This window comes from Ahaetulla prasina, chromosome 1, assembly GCF_028640845.1.
Source record: "Ahaetulla prasina isolate Xishuangbanna chromosome 1, ASM2864084v1, whole genome shotgun sequence".
Classification (NCBI taxonomy): Eukaryota; Metazoa; Chordata; class Lepidosauria; order Squamata; family Colubridae; genus Ahaetulla; species Ahaetulla prasina.
The window spans coordinates 225,213,177-225,232,467 of record NC_080539.1 but is presented as its reverse complement, the minus strand read 5'-3'; the positions used below and the strand labels follow the sequence as shown (position 1 = coordinate 225,232,467).

At 39.5% G+C, this 19,291-nt stretch overlaps 1 protein-coding gene across 5 annotated transcripts in view; it reads left to right on the top strand.

The window, feature by feature from the left end:
- The first annotated feature begins 10,425 nt into the window (after positions 1-10,425).
- Positions 10,426-19,291, top strand: part of DAPL1 (death associated protein like 1) — a 28,161-nt gene continuing 19,295 nt past the window's right edge. The window contains exons 1-2 of one of the 5 annotated variants that reach the window (XM_058192185.1): positions 10,426-10,662; positions 19,071-19,158. In XM_058192185.1, the coding sequence (XP_058048168.1) occupies positions 10,575-10,662; positions 19,071-19,158 (176 nt within the window). In that variant the 5' untranslated portion in view covers positions 10,426-10,574. The remainder of the gene's footprint in view (positions 10,663-19,070; positions 19,159-19,291) is intronic. The other 4 variants (XM_058192161.1, XM_058192169.1, XM_058192196.1 and 1 more) reach the window with 4 other exon arrangements.

Here is a 19,291-nt window from a genome sequence, read left to right as displayed (position 1 = left end):
GGAAGGAAGGAAGGAAGGAAGGAAGGAAGGAAGGAAGGAAGGAAGGAAGGAAGGCAGGCAGGCAGGCAGGAAGGCAGGCAGGCATGTAGAAAGAGGAAGGAAGAAAGGAATGGTGGAAGAAAGAGTGAAAGGGAAAAAGGAAGGGGGAAAGGAAGGAAGGAAGATTTTTAAATGTGTCCTGCTAGCTTCCTACAAGGAAACTCAATGAGGAAGCTGGCAGGAAATTGATGTTGCTCCTCTCTCACTGTTTTTTTGCCCACGCGTTGTCATTCTGTTTCTCACACTCAGCTCCCCACTTTTCAAATCTCAACATGGGGAGAAGTAATACTTTTGGAATTATTATGACAATTGGATGAACTTCATGTGATTCTTAAAAATACTATTCGAGTGCTTTGAAATGCACTTTATATGGATGTTTGTTTATAAAATGCTAAACAGTCGCCTTCATTAAAAGAATTCCAAGCTCTGTTTTCTTTAAGACTGTTACAATAATATTAAAAAATTAAAACATCAATATACTACTGTTGAGAGATATGGACTTGCTAAATCAGCAAGCAACAGAAGCAATTTAAAATGCTGAGGTAACTGAAATTGCCTTGAACTGTTATCGAAAGCAGCTCAAAGTCATCATCAGACTTATTCTTTGTAGAAAAGCTTTCAGTAAAGACCTTAGGATGAAGGTATTTGCTGAAGGTGTATATAAAATAGTAGTGTAAATGAACAGTAATATATTGTTGTTTAAGCAATCAAATTGTTTACATTCTGATAGGTGTGTTTCAGACAAGCCTGATACTCAAGAAAAACCTAATCATAGCTAACATTTATAACAGATACAACTTCATTTAAATACTATCGTAGTGTAGAAAGTTAGCACCCACCCCTCTCCTAGAAAAATGTAATATTTTAGGAAATATTAAAAAGGCAGAATATTATATTTCCCTGGATGAAAAATGGAAAAACGTGTTTTTTAGGCAGGAAGCGGACACACTCTTAATAGCTCCCACCCTCCTCAATAGCCCACAGCAGATGTCAGCACTTAAGAAATAAGGAGATAGCTAGGTCTTGTTGTTGTTGTTAGTTGCGAAGTCATGTCCGACCCATCGCGACCCCATGGATAACATTCCTCCAGGCCTTCCTGTCCTCTACCATCCTCTGGAGTCCATTTAAACTCATGCCTACTGCTTCAGTGACTCCATCCAGCCATCTCGTTCTCTGTCGTCCCCTCAACCCTCACCCAAGATCCAGCGAAGATAGGATTAGCCCTCTACTCATCTAGCAACAGAACTCACCACATGGCACCTGGGGAGATTGCATTACCCAACAAGGCTCAAGCCTGGAACTCAAAAAACCGCCTACAAAGTTACCCCTGCATGGCCCCATGGGAGTCTGACAACCAATCAGAATACAAGCTCAAATTCGAATTCTAACAGAGGGTATAAATCTCTCTCTCTCTCTCCCTCCCTCCCTCTCCCTTGTTCCCTCCCTCCTTCAAACCATGTGGTCCTGGCCACCATTAAACCATCTTTCCAAGCAGTCTCCATGTTTCCAGTGTCTTTCTCACCACTTGGAACTGAACCCAGCTGGACATTTCTTCCAACAGCAGGATAGCCAATCTGGGGCTTTTTGGACATGTCAGATTACAATTCCTAGAGAGCCATCAGAAATTTTAAGGGCTCTTAGTGGAATACATGTGAAGGGCACCAGGATGAGAAGCATTACTGTAAAAGATGTCCTGGCAGCTTCTTGCTGTTGCACAACTACAGATTTAATTGTGCAACAGCAAGAAGCTGCTGGAACATCTTTTACAGTAATGCAAAGTTACCTTTGCTTTAAAGTGTTTTCTTAAATTTTTTTTTGAACCTAGCATTCTATATATACCAAATCAAGAAGTCACAGTGGGATTATAAATGTATGAAGATGGTTAGATTACATTGGAACAGAACAAAATAATCATGACTAGACGAATTCAAAATACAGATTTACAGAAAATATAAAACGAGTGTTTAGTATGGTTTATTCCCTGGAAAGGATATGCATTGTTAATTCCCAAAGACTATAACTGAGGACTTTAATACTAGTAGACAGCAAGTCTCTACTGGTACAATGGAAGTGGAAATCCCCCCACAAATGCTAGAGAATATTTGTGTTATGTTTTAACTGTATGATTATGCCTTTTAATGGGTATTGTGTAATTTTTATACTCTTTGAACACAAATAGCTACACCCATCATGATCATAGAACAAGTATCAACACAAGAACAATTATGTAAATTGAAATTCCTCTTGAAAGGCAAAATGCAAACCAGCTTTCCTATGATGGGAATTTTAACATACTGTATTCCTAAAACAAGGTGCTGACTAGGTCTTTGCAAAACTGAAAGGACACAAGGCTTTGTAACTTAGAATGACGTGTTTCAATTAGAATAGCAATTCCTGAAAGAAATGTTTTGACGTAATTTGCTCATAGCAACTCGGAGTTATTTATTTAGTGGCACCTTCACACTATTTTCTACTTCATCTCCAGTGTGCTTAGATAAAATAATCTGGACAGAAATAGGTAATCTTTGCACTTAAAGTATAGAGAGGTAATCCAAATCCCACCTGCTGTTATCCATTAAATATACAAATAGGAAAACATATATGAATAGGAATTGTTTGTCTTTTAATCAAGCAAAAAGTAAAAAGAAAAATGCACCTAACTAGGAAAACCATGAGTGAAAAGCCTGGGATTGGCTGCTTAACAAGCTTGCATATGACTATGTGGAAGAAAAATCTGCAAGATAAATTCCTGAATTCATTTTCATCACACTTCTGACTTAATAAGTTTTTTCTTCCCTCTCACTTGGTCTCTCAGGATAAAATGAACTTCATGCTCCCCAGTCAAACAGGACACCAGAGGCCTTCAGTTTCCAAAGTTTATTACATTGTTTGCAAACCCAGATCAGGCAAACAAGGACCTGTTTAGTGGTACTCTATGGAGAAGGCCTCGAAACAGAGAAAATAGATTAGTGATGGTAATTGTGACTGGCAGCGCCATTCCTAAGCAGCACAATTATAAAGTCCAAATCAGGTAAGTGCACCAACTTGCAATGGCAATTCTGCTAGTCCCGGCTGCTGTCATTAGGTGAATCCAGTGCAGTTACAGCAGGGCTGTCAAACTCCTGGCCCACGGGCCGGATGCGTCACACGCCGGCCACAGCCACACCCAGTTTAGGGAAGGGGAAAACAGTCCTGATACATCATATGATGCTGCAAGTTTGACACCCCTGAGTTACAGCATCCTGTAATCACCATTTGCAACCTTCTGACAGCTTCCCTACTGACTTTTACTTATCAGAAGCTAGCAGTGAAGGTAATAAATGACAATCAGATCACTGTCAGTGTGGGAAGCTGTGACGTCATAATTGAGAGGCTGTAGCTAAGTGCCTGAATCACCATCACACGTCTGCAGAACAGGATTGGGGAACTATAGCCCTTTTATAACCAATGGACTCCCAGAATTCTGAGAGTCAAAGTCCACAAGTCATAAAAGGACTGTAGTTCCCCACCTCTTCTGCAGAAGGACTAACAGCCGCAACTACAAGGGCTGTCATTAACTCCCACTTAATCAGTGCTGCTGTAGACTTGAACAGTCATTGAACAAGAGAGGAGTTTCCAATAGGACTACCTATATTTATGACTGAGCAACAAGGAACTACAGGAATATAACAGGACTGGTTACAAGTTGATTACAGGTAGTCCTTGACTTACAATTACAAATAAGCTCAACATTTCTGTTGCTAAGGCAGACATTTGTTAAGTGAATTTTGCCCCACTTTATTTTATTTTATAAATGTTCTCTCTCAACAGATATAACTATTTAACTGCAATTCCTGCACACCCAGCAGTGGCTGGTAGTTTTCATCTAAGCAGTTGTTTCGGTTTGTCAATTCAATCCATTTTGAGCTGCTTTTTAAGCCTACGGTCTTCCCAAGCTGTTTTGTACAATTATTCAGGAAATGAAATGCATTATGTGAGCACCAACAAATTTAGTTTTACACAGTTTCAAATCTCTAACATAATAAATTACCAAGATTTCATGCACAAAAACAGGCTGCCCTTGATCCCTATTGTTATATTTCTCATAATCCTGTTTCCAGCCTTGAAAATATAACAAGTGCAGGCATTATCCAGACATGATTTCCTTTGGAATGAAGTCACTGGAGGCTGATGGCTTTGCTTCTTTTTTGTTTTTATGCGAGAAGGTCATTTAAAGTTTATTTATGCATGTCTACAGGAGCTCAAAGTAATCACATGCCAAATAGATATTGCCAGCCATTTGATTTGTTTTGCAAGCTCTTGTACCCTAAACATGCTTCCAAAGCAGTACAACTTAACTGCAATCACCAGAAACTGCTCTCATTTTATAGATCTTAAAACATCAGCACAGAGACCGTGGAGGGCTTAAGTGCAGATGTATCATGTGCTGGCCATGCCCAGCCCCGTTTTAGCAAAGGGGGGAAAGTTTTGATATGTCACGTGACGTGTCATCATGAGTTTGACACTTCTGGTTTAGGTCTTTTCCCTAGTGCCATAGCCCTTTTTCAAATTGAAGAAAGTTAGCACCCACCCCTCTCTTAGAAGAATGAAATATTTTAGGAAATATTAAAAAGGCAGAATATTAGATTTCCCTGGATGAGAAAAGGAGAAACGTGTTTTAAAGACAAAGCAGCTCCCTGCAACATCCTCCCCCCCCCCACTTCAGCTCCAGAATGATGGGATTAAGACATGGTAGAAGGACATGATAGAATTAACTCTCTATCCATCTAGCAACAGAACTCACCACATGGCACCTCGGGAGATTGCAGCACTCAGCAAGATTCAACTGGGACTCAAAAGACAACCTACAAAGTTACCCCTGCATGGCCCCATGGGAGTGTGACAACCAATCAAAATACATTTCTTACACAGGAACAGGAAGCTCCAAGGCTGGGCCCAAGAGAGGGTATAAATCTCTCTCTCTCCCCCTCTCTCCTTCCTTCCCCCACACTCTCTCCCATGTGCTCATTTTGCCCAGGATCTCAAACCATGTGGTCCTGTCCACCATTAAACCATCTTTCCAAATAGCCTCCATGTTTCCAGAATCTTTCTCCCAACTTGGAACTGAACCGAGATGGACATTTCTTCCAACAAAATATTTCTCCAATCAGAAAAAAAATGCAACAGGCTGCTCTGGGATAATATTTGGTTTCCAACACAAAAGTTGGAAGTTCAGGCTTAAGTTCAGATGTCCAGCTTGGATCCAGCCGAGTACATGTGGTACTTTTGAACAACAGAAAGGAAGAGCAAGGCCTGCAACTTACTGGCAACAAAAGGCTATACAGCATTTTTAATACAATGGTTTTGGAACCTGGAAGTCTGCAAAATAGGTGGAACCAGATCACATGCGTGGGCAGGACTGGACTGCTGCCGAGTGTTTTGGAGCAGTGGTGTGTTTATTTTAGGACTTATATTACAGGGTTTGTCTGTTTTTCAACTCAAATGGCAGGAAATGGTGCTGTCAGTTTTCAGCCATCAATGGACAGCAGGTGGCTTTGAAAGCTGTTCGGGCTCTGCAGGGGTGCAGTGTTGCAAAGCAATGATCTAGCTTTGCTCTGGTTTCAACTAATCTAATCATTTATCTCCCCAAAGAATCAACATTGTGAGATCAAACATGCCCGTAGCTGCTTCTGAAATGTAACAGAGGCCTTGTTTTTGAGATGTCTTATGTCAGAAAGCAGAGAATCTATAATGAATCTTATCTATTGCCGTAGGTGATAAAACAGTGATTTCCAATAGTTACTTTGTTTTTTAAACCACTAAGATCCATCCTATTTCCAGTAAACTGAAGCTATTTAGATTAAAAAAATAAACCAGGTTTAATGGGAAAAGGAAATAAAAATACTGAATATCCCTATTTTAGGCCAGTGAATGTTGGAGAAAGGAAATATTTGAATTTAAAGCATTTGAGACTGAATCATAATCTTAGTTCAGTTGGGAGATGCTTTAGAAGCTTCTGTTTGGGCACTTAGAGAAAAAACAAAACAAAACAAAATATTAAATTCTTGGGCCTGATGAATTTGGTCTGTTAGATCCTTTTTAGTTTAAGTGAGAATTACAAGGTGAGGAAGGAAGTCTGTCTGGTGCTGAAAAAGTATAGCATGCTTATATAGCATGATAAGGATAAATTATTAAAATAGTATTTTTCCTTTCCTTTGTTTTCTCAGCAGATCAGAGAAGAAGTATTCTCCATCCATATTCCTCCATCCCCTCTTTTCAGCTTGGACTATATCCTGAGAAATAATTAATAATTAGAGCAATCAATCATTTTCAGAAAATACCTCATCTCCATAACTTCCATTACTCCTACATTTCTCAAGAGTTATCTTTTATCATCCGGCTGTAAAGCAGGAGACTCCCATTATAGAATGTCCAATGGCTCAGTGGGTTAAAGATGCTGAACTTTCCAGCTGACAAGCCAGAGTTCGAGACCCAAGTACTATACCGTGGGATGAGCTCCCTTTACTTGCCCTAGCTCCTGTGCATCTAGCACTATCAAAGCATGTAAATGCAAGTAGATAAATAGGTGCCACTTCAGTGGGAAGGTAATAATATTCTGTGTACCTCAATATATATAGTCATGCTGCCCACACGAATACGGAAAGGTCTACCTGTATAACGCTCGCTTCCTCAGCAGAAAACAGAAATGAGCACCACCCCCTAGAATCAAAAATGATTGGACACAGGAAAACCTTTACCTCCTCTGCTGTAGGAAAATAGGATTTTCTTGTTACGAAAATATATCATTTGGCAATATAAAAAAGACATGAAGATATTGGTTAATTTCAATAAATATTATCTACAATTTTTATACCCCTCCAAAAAGATATTGCCTTGTCATTAATGTCATGGATTAAGAAAAGGTATATATCACTATGTCACATATTTGGGTTTTTAAAAATGTTTTGATAACTGTTTCTGAGTATAAGTGGTTTCTTTTGTAACAGTCTATATCTATCCCAGAGGTACTTTTTTCAAGAGGCAACTGGACTTTCTGGTTTTTCTTTGAAGACGTTTCGCTTCTCATCCAAGAAGCTTCTTCAGCTCTGACTGGATGGTGGAGAATGGAAGGATTTATACTCCTTGCAGACAGCTGGACATTTGCATTCTTTTAGCGGGTCGTTAAGGTCACCTGGAGGTTTATCTGTGTTATCAGGGTCACCTAAGTAGTGCCAATGAGTCTGGAGCCTTCTTGAAAGTTTTGAAAGGACTATGTTGTAGACTGGAGATAGATGATGTCCTATTCCTCCCCCTCTGTTAAGAGAGGGCTGCTCAATTTTGACATAGATGGCCTCTTTAATCCCTCTTTCAAATCAGCGATCCTCTCTGTTCCAAATATGGACTTCCTTGTTTTCAAGAGTGTCCTGTGTCTTTTAAATGCAGATGGACTGCTGAATCTAGTCCTGATGTGTTTGTTCTACGAGAATTTTGATCTTAATGACCTGCTAAAAGAATGCAAATAGCCAAGTATCTGCAAGGAATATAAACCCTTCCATTCCCCACCATCCAGTCAGAGCTGAAGAAGCTTTTTGGTTGAGAAGTGAAACATCTTCAAAGAAAAACCTGAAAGTCCAGTTGCCCCTTGAAAAAAGGATCTTTGGGACAACTATGACCTGGATGACTGAGAATCTCCATAAAGTCTATATCTATGTATTTTACTGTGTCTACATTTTTGTGAAAGGGGCTCTGTAAGTTTTACCAGACTCTCCAAGTGGGTCAGTTCCCTATGTTTCTCAAGGCATTCCTGCCGTATTAGCACAGTTAAAAAAAAACAATCTTTTTAAAGATTGTAGGAAGTTAACATCCTCCCTTTCCTAGAAGAATGAAATATTTTAGGAAATATTAAAAAGGCAGAATATATTTTCCTGGATGAGAAATGGAGAAACATGCTTTAAAGACAAAGCAGCTCCCACCTTCCTGGTTCCCGCCCCCCACCTTTGCCAATAGACCATCATCTGCAACACAATAGGACCCATCTAGCAACCAAATGGCTCCTGGGAAGATTACATCAGCCAGCAAGGCTAGCTAAGACCCCCACCCCCTGGGAGTCTGACAAACAATCAGGGTACTCTTCCTGTGCCCCAGGAAGTTCAAAGCTCAGAGAATAAAACCAAGGCACGCTCAGCATCTTGGCCCCTTTTCTGTTCAGGAACTTAAACCATGTGATTGTGTCCACCATTAAACCATCTTTCCAAGCAGTCTCCATGTTTCCAGTGTCTTTTTCCCCACTTGGAACTGAACGCAGATGGACATTTCTTCCAACAAGATGCTACAAATATGTTTATTGCTGAGCTTCGCCTGCTCATAATTTCTCTCTTTATATAGTGTAAAAGGTGGTTTAATTTACTTTCTCTGACTAGTCATTTGTATTCTTTTATTAGCTGGATGGAGAATTAAAATTCTGTTTATTTATATCCTGCCTTTATTATTTTTATAAATAACTCAAAGAGGTGAACCATATCCAACACATCTTCCTTCTATTTTCCACACAGCAACAACCACCCTGTGAGGTGGGTTGGCTGAGAGAGACAGTGTGACTGGCCCAAAGTCACCCAGCTGGGTTTCATGGCTAAAGGCTGAATTTGAATTGCCTGCAACAGTTCACAGAAGTTGCCACATAAGTACATTGCCAAGGGATTGATGGATAAGCATAAGCTACAGACATGGTGGTGCATACCTCTCCCAAATACCACTTGCGGTTTGTTTGGAGGCTGATTGTGATTAATTTCATAACATAACATAATAACAGAGATGGAAGGGACCTTGGAGGTCTTCTAGTCCAACCCCCTGCCCAGGCAGGAAACCCTACACCATTTCAGACAAATGGCTATCCAACATTTTCTTAAAAATTTCCAGTGTTGGAGCATTCACAACTTCTGCAAGCAAGTTGTTCCACTTATTGATTGTTCTAAATGTCAGGAAATTTCTCCTTAGTTCCAGGTTGCTTCTCTCCTTGATTAGTTTCCACCCATTGCTTCTTGTTCTACCCTCAGGTGCTTTGGAGAATAGTTTGACTCCCTCTTCTTTGTGGCAACCCCTGAGATATTGGAACACTGCTATCATGTCTCCCCTAGTCCTTCTTTTTATTAAACTAGACATACCCAGTTCCTGCAACTGTTCTTCATATGTTTTAGCCTCCAGTCCCCTAATCATCCTTGTTGCTCTTCTCTGCACTCTTTCTAGAGTCTCAACATCTTTTTTACATTGTGGCGACCAAAATTGAATGCAATATTCCAAGTGTGGCCTTACCAGGGCATTATAAAGTGGTATTAACACTTCACGTGATCTTTATTCTATCCCTCTGTTTATGCAGCCCAGAACTGTGTTGGCTTTTTTTGGCAGCTGCTGCACACTGCTGATTGGTTGATCCAACTTCCTGTTCTGTGCTTTGCTGTTTGAGCAGTCCTAGCCAGAACAATATTTGCAGGGTATAAATGCAACTGTCACCAATGATGCATACCCAATGTGCAATGCTGGAGAAGTCTGCTGAACCCTTAAGGCGAAACCTGAACTCATGGTCTCCTCTTTCTAGATTAACAAACCAGTATTGACTGATTGACACAAACCTAAACCAAACACAGCAAAATACATCATGGCTTGGGGTGAAGCATATCATCAAGTTGGGCAATGAAGAGAAAAAAGAGTGATGTAAAACCTTACTTAAAATGATAGCTACCGCCTTTTGGGTTCCTCTAACAACAGACAAACCATAATTGGTTTATGTTTATAATTGGTAAGCACCTGTGTGCCTACCGCCCTAATATTCCTTTTTACTTATTCTTTTCATGTATTTATTTATTTATTTATAATTAAAATTTAAAACTAAAACCCATTTAAAAACCCATAAATTTAAAAAACTAACCTAAATTATGTTTATACTTTTACCCGTTATCTTATATATGATTGACAAAAATAAATAAAATAAATAAAATAAAATAAAATGACCTTCTCCCAAAGGACTCAGGGCGGTTCACAGCCAAGTAAAATAGACAATATATAAATACAATTTAAAATACACTTAAAAAACTTATTAAAATTGGCCATAATTAAAATTTAAAACTAAAACCCATTTAAAAACCCATAAATTTAAAAAACTAACCTAAATTATGTTTATACTTTTACCCGTTATCTTATATATGATTGACAAAAATAAATAAAATAAATAAAATAAAATAAAATGACCGGATTCTCACGCTCCTCAAAAGCCCAATCCAACATGGTTCAGTCAATTTTGGCTGGGGGAGGAGGGAGTTTTGTAAGAAGGAGGCGTTACCCTAATCTCTCCTTCGCTTTCTTTTACGCGTCAAATTAAGCACGTCTCGAAATTTTGTGAAACTCCGCCAAGCTTTCCTCTTCCCAGCCCCTTTCTTTTGGGCCGCATCGCCCCGCCCCGCTTTTATCTTTCCCAATAAAAAAGCAAAGAGGCGCCCTGCGTACTAGGATTAGTAGAAACGCTACCTAGTAGTGAGATCGCGTGCTCTTTGACCGAACTCTTCATGGCAAATTCGGAGTTGTCCCCGCCGCCTTCCCCGGCTAAAGGGGAGCGCCTTCCCGCAGGTAAGGAGGCGGGTTGTCTGAGAAAAGGTGAGGGGCAAGTGGGGAGCCCGTGACGCAGTTCTTCAGTGAAAGTTTTTTTAGAGAAGCTGATTCTCCCCCGCCCCCTAAAAACTCAGATTTACTGAAGGAGAATGATTTCCAATCTTCACAGGAACGGCTAAAACTTTCACTTTGGACTTGCTAGTTCTTTAAAGCCTAAAGGGGCAACTTCGCCTGCACGATAACAATGGTGGAGGAGGGGGGGGGGGGAAATGTGAAAGTGTACGCTAGTTATATGACGCTTTCACACACACCCCGCTTTTCCTCCGGCGTCAGGTAAGGCTGCAAGGGTCGCTGTTGCCCCCTTTCCGCCCGCCCGGGATGCCTCGGCCGGGTTCACTCTCTTCCCACGTACATAGGGGCCAAAGTACAGCCTCCTTGTTTTGCTTGGGTTTTATTCGGGAGCAGCAGACGCCGGTGGGGAGGGGGGGAAGGGCGGTGCTTTGATCTTTATGGCGACTGTGGTTTTACGACCTGAGCCCTTCCACTTTCTCTGCACCATCCAGAAAAGGGCTCCTCCCCTTTCCTCTCAAGCGGCTGCATTGTTGCATTCACAGGCCTCTTTACGCTTTGTCGGGGGGGCGGGGGCGCAGCTGTTGTTTCCATCCCAGATGTTTTGAAAGCCGATCCTTTGCCTTGCCACAGTTCTTCCCTTTGGGAAGGGACCCAAGGGCTAAAGAGACGCCACACATGCGCTTTCTGACTTCAGCTTCTTTCGTATGCTAGCGGTTAGCCTTGCAACCGGGTTCGATCTGGTTAGTAACTGAGATGCATCATTAGTTGGTTAAGTATGGTATTGGCTTAGTAGTTTAATGGTGACCTGTGATTCACAAAGAAACGTCCCAACTTAGGCTGTTGTTTCTCTGTGTCATATAATATGTGGCCATATGCATAATTTTGTATTTATTTTGTCATGTTTGTTGTGTATAGTGTATGTTGGAGGTGGTGACCCTTTGAGAGTTGTATTCATTTTAATGTGTGCCGATTAGTGTATATTCAAAGTGGACAAAAGTTTATCTATTTTGAATGGAGGGTAGGAAACTGAGTTGACCAGCAATCACCTGCCAATCTAATGTTTCCTCCAACTAAGATTCCACACCAATAACAAAGTTGTATTGGACTACAGCCCCTATCATTTCCCACAATCTGGTAGAAATCAAAAGCCAACACAAGAATGCCAAAGGAAGGCAAATATGCTGGCCTTACTCCAGTTTCCACCAGTAAGTGGATCTAAAAGATTGTAAACTACAATGAGGGTGTTATAAACTATGTGAGGGTGCAATGTACTATGTCCAAACTGCTCACCCTTTGACTGGGATTGCACAACACAGAGATTAAAGTGTGGGTAGTTTGTCTTGATGTGACTTGTTTATTCAGACAGCTACAGTCTTGTTTATCTAGACAAATACAGTCATAGCCAATGATAAAATAGCACTGATAGCGAGTTACAGCAGTGATACTGTAAGAACACCTTTTCCCCTTTCTCCAGTTCTACCTGATACCTTTTCCTCATTGGTTGGGCAAGGAAAAGTGGGTTTGGCTTGAACATAGCAGCCAATCAGTGTTGTATACTGTCTTTTTTTTAAAATTCTTTCCTTGAAGAACTTAGTGGGGATTTTGCTTTTTTGTACCCCAGTCTGACCAAGGAAAGATTTTTTTTTATTAAATTGAATTAATCAGGATTATGGATATGTGTAGCATGCAGGACCGAGAAATTACTTGTTGACTATGTTTATTTATTTGCCACTCATTTCGTCTCAAGAGAGAGAATGTTGTGCAAAAGCAGGTGATTTGGGATAATTCAGTAAACTCTGGGTCAGTGTACTGTGCAACTGTCAAATATAGTTGCTTGTCCAAAAATCAATTTGGTCTAGTGATTAAGGCACCAGGCTAGAAAGACTCTTTGAGTTCTGCTTTAACCCTAACCCTAATCCTGAAGGCCAGCTGGGGCAGTCCCTCTCTCTCAGCCCAACTCACCTCACAAGGTGGTGGTTGTGGAGAAAATTGGAGGAGGAAGGAGTGTTAAGTATGCTTGTCACCTTGAGTTATTTATAAAAATAATAAAGGTGGGATTAAAAATGTAAATGGAATGGTTAAAAAACATAATTTGTCAATTCAGTAGTACATGGTAATGTTAAACTGTGGGTCAGTCACTACACTACATCTCATCCTAATCTTTATTCTTCCTTATAGTAAGGAAGCTGTAAATACTGTCTTGAAACACATAAGACTGGAATAAAAATTTAACATTGTTTTAATGTGCTAATGATTGATCGGGAATTGCAAAAATCATAGCTTTATTCTCTAACAGAAAAAAGCAAGAAAAGACTCTCCAATTTTATTTAACTGAATTCTTCCTGAATACTGCATCCTAATACCTGCCATTCCCCTTTACGGTTGGGAGACCCTTACATTCGACTTAACCTAAATATAATTCTTAGCAGATCAATACAGTTAGCAAATCAATACTGTAATTATTTAGTCAGAGTGCTGCTTTTGAATTTCCACAGTTGGGAGGAATCAGTTGAGGTTCCTAAACCAGCAGTCTATTTTTATAGTATGGTATATATATATATATTATATAGTGTATAGTAGAGTGTATAATTTTAGTTTTAGTTTAGTTTAGATTAGATTAGATTCTGTTTTTATGATTTTGGAGCCCTGAGCTTGAATAATGGAAAGTTTAAAATGTAAAAATGTGGCATTGGATCCTTTTTAAAAATAAACCTATAGTTCCAGAAAAAGTAAAGGTAGCCCTTGACTTAGGGCAGTTCATTTAGTGAACCAAGTTACAACGGCACTGAAAAAAGTTACTTATGACTGTTTTTCACAGTTGCGACCTTTGCAGCATCCCCAGGATTGGATGATCAAAATTCATATGCTTGGCAACTGGTTCATATATATGACGGTTGCTGTGTCCCAAGGTCATGTGATCACCTTTTGTGACTTTCTGACAGGCAAAGTCAATAGGGAAGCCTGATTCAGTTAATAACTAACTTATCAACTGCAGTAATTCACTTAACAACTGAGGCAAGAACAGTCATAAAATGGGGCAAAACTCACTTAACAAATGTCTCACTTAACAACAGAAATTTTGGGTTGAATTGTCGTAAGTTGAGGACTATCTGTGTTTCAGGTATAATTGAATACCTCCCAAAACAATACTGTAAACCTTAGTGTTTACTTAGTCTTACTGTTGAAGATACAAAATAGAAGTTAAAATATTCATTTATATGCTCTAGTTGTGTCCTATCAAATTTTTATTTGAAATAAAAAAAAAACCTAGTAACATGATTTAGAACAAATCAGTGTAGGGTAAGAACATAGCTGTTTGGATATGTCTCCAGTAGTTGGACTTTATTAAAATATCAAGAACTAGATTTTCACAAATGGATGATGGCCAAAATAAATATATACAATACTAGGAGAAGTCTATGTATGTTTTGCAACAACAGATTATTAATATATATTTTTGGCAATATTCTTTAATTGATTGAGATAAGGAAGAACACTTTACAGTAATTTGGTCAAATGTTTTGGACATTTTTCTTGTCAATTGTAAAATCAAGTCTCCTTTAAGTTAACACTAAATATGATTTTACAGACACATCTGTGTAGTTTTCTTGGTCATATTTCAGATTTTTTTAAAAAATTGTTTTCCATATTAGTTTATAACCTTGGGCTTGTTTGGTACTTTCTCATCCCCAGTATTAACTAGGCCTAACCTTATTTAGTTTATGGATTTAAACAAGATCAGAAAAGTAGTGCCACCTGCTGAAATCCTGTTAATTAATAGATACCACCTAAGTAGTCAAAATAGGAATGCATGGAGACCAGGTGATGTTGTGATCTGGACATTGTGGAGAAGACAAAAGATACTTAGTTACTTTTTGTGGAAACATGTAGCAATTACATTTTTAAATCAACTTAGAACATCAAGTAACTGCAATAATAAATTGCATTTTAAACAATATTTGTTTGCTGAAGTCTTATTTTCTTTTTCTACCCAGAAGGTAGTGCCTGAAAACAAAAATCACATTTTTGTGACAAATATCACATGAATAATTCAGAAGAAATAAAACTTTTAAAAATACTTCTTTAAGAACCTTGACAAAAATAGCTTACATGGTGCCAAAAAATACCAAGGCACTTGGTATACATATCCACATATTCTCTTTGTTTATTGGGAAACCTTCTTCTTAACCCTTTGTCAATTTCCTCAGCTCACATACCATTTAAAAAAAAATGGTACTTTTTTTCCCTCAGACAAAATCTAAATAATATCTCTCTTTCCTGGGCAGGGGCTTTTTTTCCAGTTCACCATCAATATAGTGTGCTGTCATGTGTTCTTCTGTACACCACCAGCCACAGGTCCTATTTGAGTTAAAGTTTCATTAGAATGGAATCCTAGTTGTTGCACACTGGTAATATTTTCCTGGTTAATTTTTATCAACTATAAGCTATAATGAGGACCAATGCAGCTTAAAAGAGAAGATTATAATCATTGTACAAGTATTTAAATATGTGTTTGAATGTCATGTTTGCCTAAATTATCTTACTGTGGTGATGTTTTTATACATTCCACATAATGTTTTTTATGCTTCAGGAGTAATTTTTTAAAGTACACTGTCTACTTTTTTCTTTCCTACTATTAGTTTCTTTGTAGTCCATTTTAATGGAAGGCAAGATTCTCTCTTGAGAGTTTTACTGAAGAGAATAAGATGAAGTTTAAAAACTTTGGAACCAAGTAGCTTTCAGGTTTAGAACACCATAAATCCCTCAATTAAGGCAGAATTTTTTTTAGTGTATTGTGTTAATTGATAAGAGAGGAAGAAGGTCAGGGTGGCTGGGATGTGACTCTCAGATTGTGAACATATTGAGTTCAAGTCCTGAAAGCCAGTTGGATGTCCTTGGGCCAGTCACTTTCTCTCAGCCAAATTCATCTCAAAGGGTGGTTGTTGTGGGAAAAACAGGGTGAAGAGGAAGGTGGGTTGAATATGTTTTCCGTCTTGAGTTATTTGTAAAATTAATAAAGGCAGGATACAAAACTAATAAAGGCAGGATACAGACAAACAAATAAATATCACACTGTTGTTTAATTTGAGGTGAACAATATTTAGCAATATTGGACATCCACCTGTCCAATCAGGTAAGCATGGTGGACATGCTTCTATTCCCCAAATATTATCATCTAATAAAGCAATCCCAAACCTTTCCAACTCCATGGACTGGCAGTGCCTGAGGCGGCGGAGGCAAGGATGGTTTCACATGCATGCCTGTCACTTGTGCAAATGGAGCTTCGCACACTAGCCTGCCACTTGTGCAGAACGGTTCCCAACGTGCCGCAGACTGTGGACCAGGGTTTGGGGACCCCTGATCTAATGGGAAGTAGGAAGCAGGTCAGGCCTTGCCCTACGGAATACCATGCCTCCTGAAGTTCAGCAGGCCACCACCCTACTACCTTTCCATAAAGCTTCAAAGGCCTGGCTTTTCCCTCAGGTGTCGGATTACGATTGGATAATGGGACATTAGAAGATTGACTTGATGCCAGGTCTTTGTTGTTTTTAATGCTTTAATCTGTTCAGTTTTGTCGTTTTAATACATGCATGTTGTTTTAACTTTTGATTGGGTGCTACCCAAAGTTGGCTGGAAGATAGGTGGCTATATACATTTTTAAAATAAATTAAGCAAATAAATATTCTTATGCCATACAGAAATATAGATAGTTGGGCTGTTGATTTCAAACTTTTCTGTAGGACTTTAATTGCCATTTTAAATTGCAGCGTGGCTTTAATGGGTGCTAATTGGGTTTTTTTTACTGGCAGGCATATTATTATATAACAGTGTACATTTGACTAACACAGGAAAAAATAATCTTTTAATATACTCTTGGGAAAATCAGGGCTATGCCATTTCTCATGAAATATCAGATGTTCCAAGACAGATGGTAAATAATGTGTTTATACAATTCTAACAAGCACTATTCAAAATTCTAAAAAACAAATCCTATTCACTGTCACTACTCAAAATTAAATTTTAAACTGTTGATAGAAACTTAAGCAGCGGTGGGTTGCTAACGGTTTGCCCGGGATCAGGCGAAACAGTGGTGGAGGCGGCGGGAGGCTCTGCCCACCTGCCCAGACATCTCTGCGCAGGCACAGAAGCATTGCGCATGAGCGTGCGTGTGCCCATGAGTGAACCGGTAGCAACCAAAATTGAAACGCACTACTGAACTTAAGGTATAATTAGCAATGAATTGGAGTGCTCAGTGGTTGAAGGCTCAAAAGCTGACGGCCCTGGGTTTGAGACCCAAGCACTGAGCAGTGGGGCAAGCACCTGTACTTGCTCCAGCTCCTGCCCATCTAGCAATTTGAAAGCATACAAATACAAGTAGATGAATAGGCACCATTTTGATGGGAAGGTAGCAGTGTTCCATGGCCATTTGGCATACAGCCATACTGGCCACCTGATCATGGAAATGTCTTCGGACAAAAATGATTCCCTCGGCCAAGAAATGGAGATGAGCACCTAGAATCAGACACCCTATAAATACATGGGATAACTCTGCTGATATCTTCATTAATGCCACAACTACATAATGTTTTCCAATTTCCCACTAGGTAAAAGAGGTAGCCTTATGAATTGTAGCTATTTATGGTGTTATTTATAGTTATGTTATAGGCCCGTGATGGCGAACCTATGGCACGAGTGCCACAGGTGGCACACAGAGCCCTCTCTGTGCGCACACCAGCCATTGCCCCAGCCCAGGTCTACCACACATGCACGCATGCCTCCCTTCGGCCAGCTGGTCTTCGGGTCTCTGCCTCGCATTGCATTTTGGGGGTCCGCAGGCACGTGTGCCCCCCTGGTGCCCCGTTTTGGGCCTGGAAAGCCTCTTGCACCAACCTGGAAGCCAAAATGGGGTATGGGGGGGCACGGGGCACATGTCTGGGGACATGCGCACATGCAGGGGGGCACATGTGAATGCATGGCCCCCCCGCTCTCATTGCATTTTGTGGATTCAGGCACATGCATGTACATTTGCGCATGTGTGTGTGCCCTTTGGGCATTCGGCACCAAAAAGGTTAACCATCACTGTTATAGGCCTCCTTCTTTCCTTCCTTCCTCCCTCCCTCCCTCCCCCCCTTCCTTTCTTTCTTCCTTCCTTATATTTAGCCCACCTTTATTATTTTTATAAATAATTCAAGGCAGCGAACATACCTAATACTCCTTCCTCCTCCTATTTCCTCAACAATAACCCTGTGTGATGACTTGGGCTGAGAGAGACTGAGAGACCTAAATTCACCTAGTGTAAGGCAGGTCTAGAACTCACAGTCCTTGCCAGTCTCCTGGTTTCTAGCCTGAGGCCGAAACAACTAGATCAGACTGGTTCTCAGTAGCTATATGGGAGAGCATTGTAAGACAACAAACTTCACAGTTGTAATAAAAACAATGTTTCTGGTTAAATATCATCACCAGCATTAATTTGGCTTACGTGCAGGTAAATGCATGAATGTCTTCTTCGTTGAATAAGAGGGACAATAATATCTCTGTTTCTAAGTGTAGTCGAAGAATCAAGATATTCAAGGGAGTAACTTGTAGACAGAAAACATGTGGCTGCTGATGCTTTCAAGTGGATAAGAAGTATTCTGTTTGAAGACCAAAGCAGCAGTGGCAGAAAACAGTATGGAGGAAAGATCTGTGGATTGATCCAGCAGCCGAATTTATCCAAGTTGCAAAGCCATAATATGGTTTCTTTGATTTTGTTTTGTAAACTTAGCCAGTAAATCATGGTTTGTGGAACAAACTATGGAATAGCATAGTTACTTATCTATTTGACATCCTCCTCCAATAAATAAATCTAATTCTTTTGGTGGGATTAGGGTTGGATACAAAAGAAGTATAATAAAATGTATCATTTTAAATAATTAATTTTACTCTACATATCACAAGAATTTTCCAGCTTTTTGGGCTAACACAGGCAAAGAAGGGAGTGAGCCTTAACAATCCTCAAGCTTTCCTTATACAAGTCTGATCAGATTGTAAAAAATCTGTAACCATAACTCTTTCCCCCATAGTTGCTCCCAATTCTTTGGGCTGTGATCCATAGTTTGAGTGTCTCTGGCTTAGCATAATGTGTTAATTGAGTCTGTGACAACATTTATGTAACACATCAACCAAAGTGCAGTTGACTTGTTTGTGTACAAATATCTCTGTACCAGCCAACCCCTGCATACTTGTTTGTGGTTTATCATGTTGTGTGAAACGAACCTTGATTAAAACGAAGTTGAGCATATGATATATGAACTTAACCTTATTTTTTAGCATTTTTGAATGAAGATTTTACAACATTTGTATAATACTGGAAAAGACAATATTCCTGCTTTCTTCAACAGTCAAAGCTGGAAGCATGGAAGTTTCTAAGAAGCTAGAAAATGCACCAGTTGAAAGAAGTTCTAAATTCGCTGGAAAAGAGAAAACTAGGTATATGACCTGCTCATGTTTTTCTTATTTTATTTCTGTGGGTACAATAAATGAATGAGGGCCTAACAGAAGGTTTTGTATTGTAATAGCACTTCAGCAACAAAATTAAGGTTATATGAAAGAATTCAAAGAG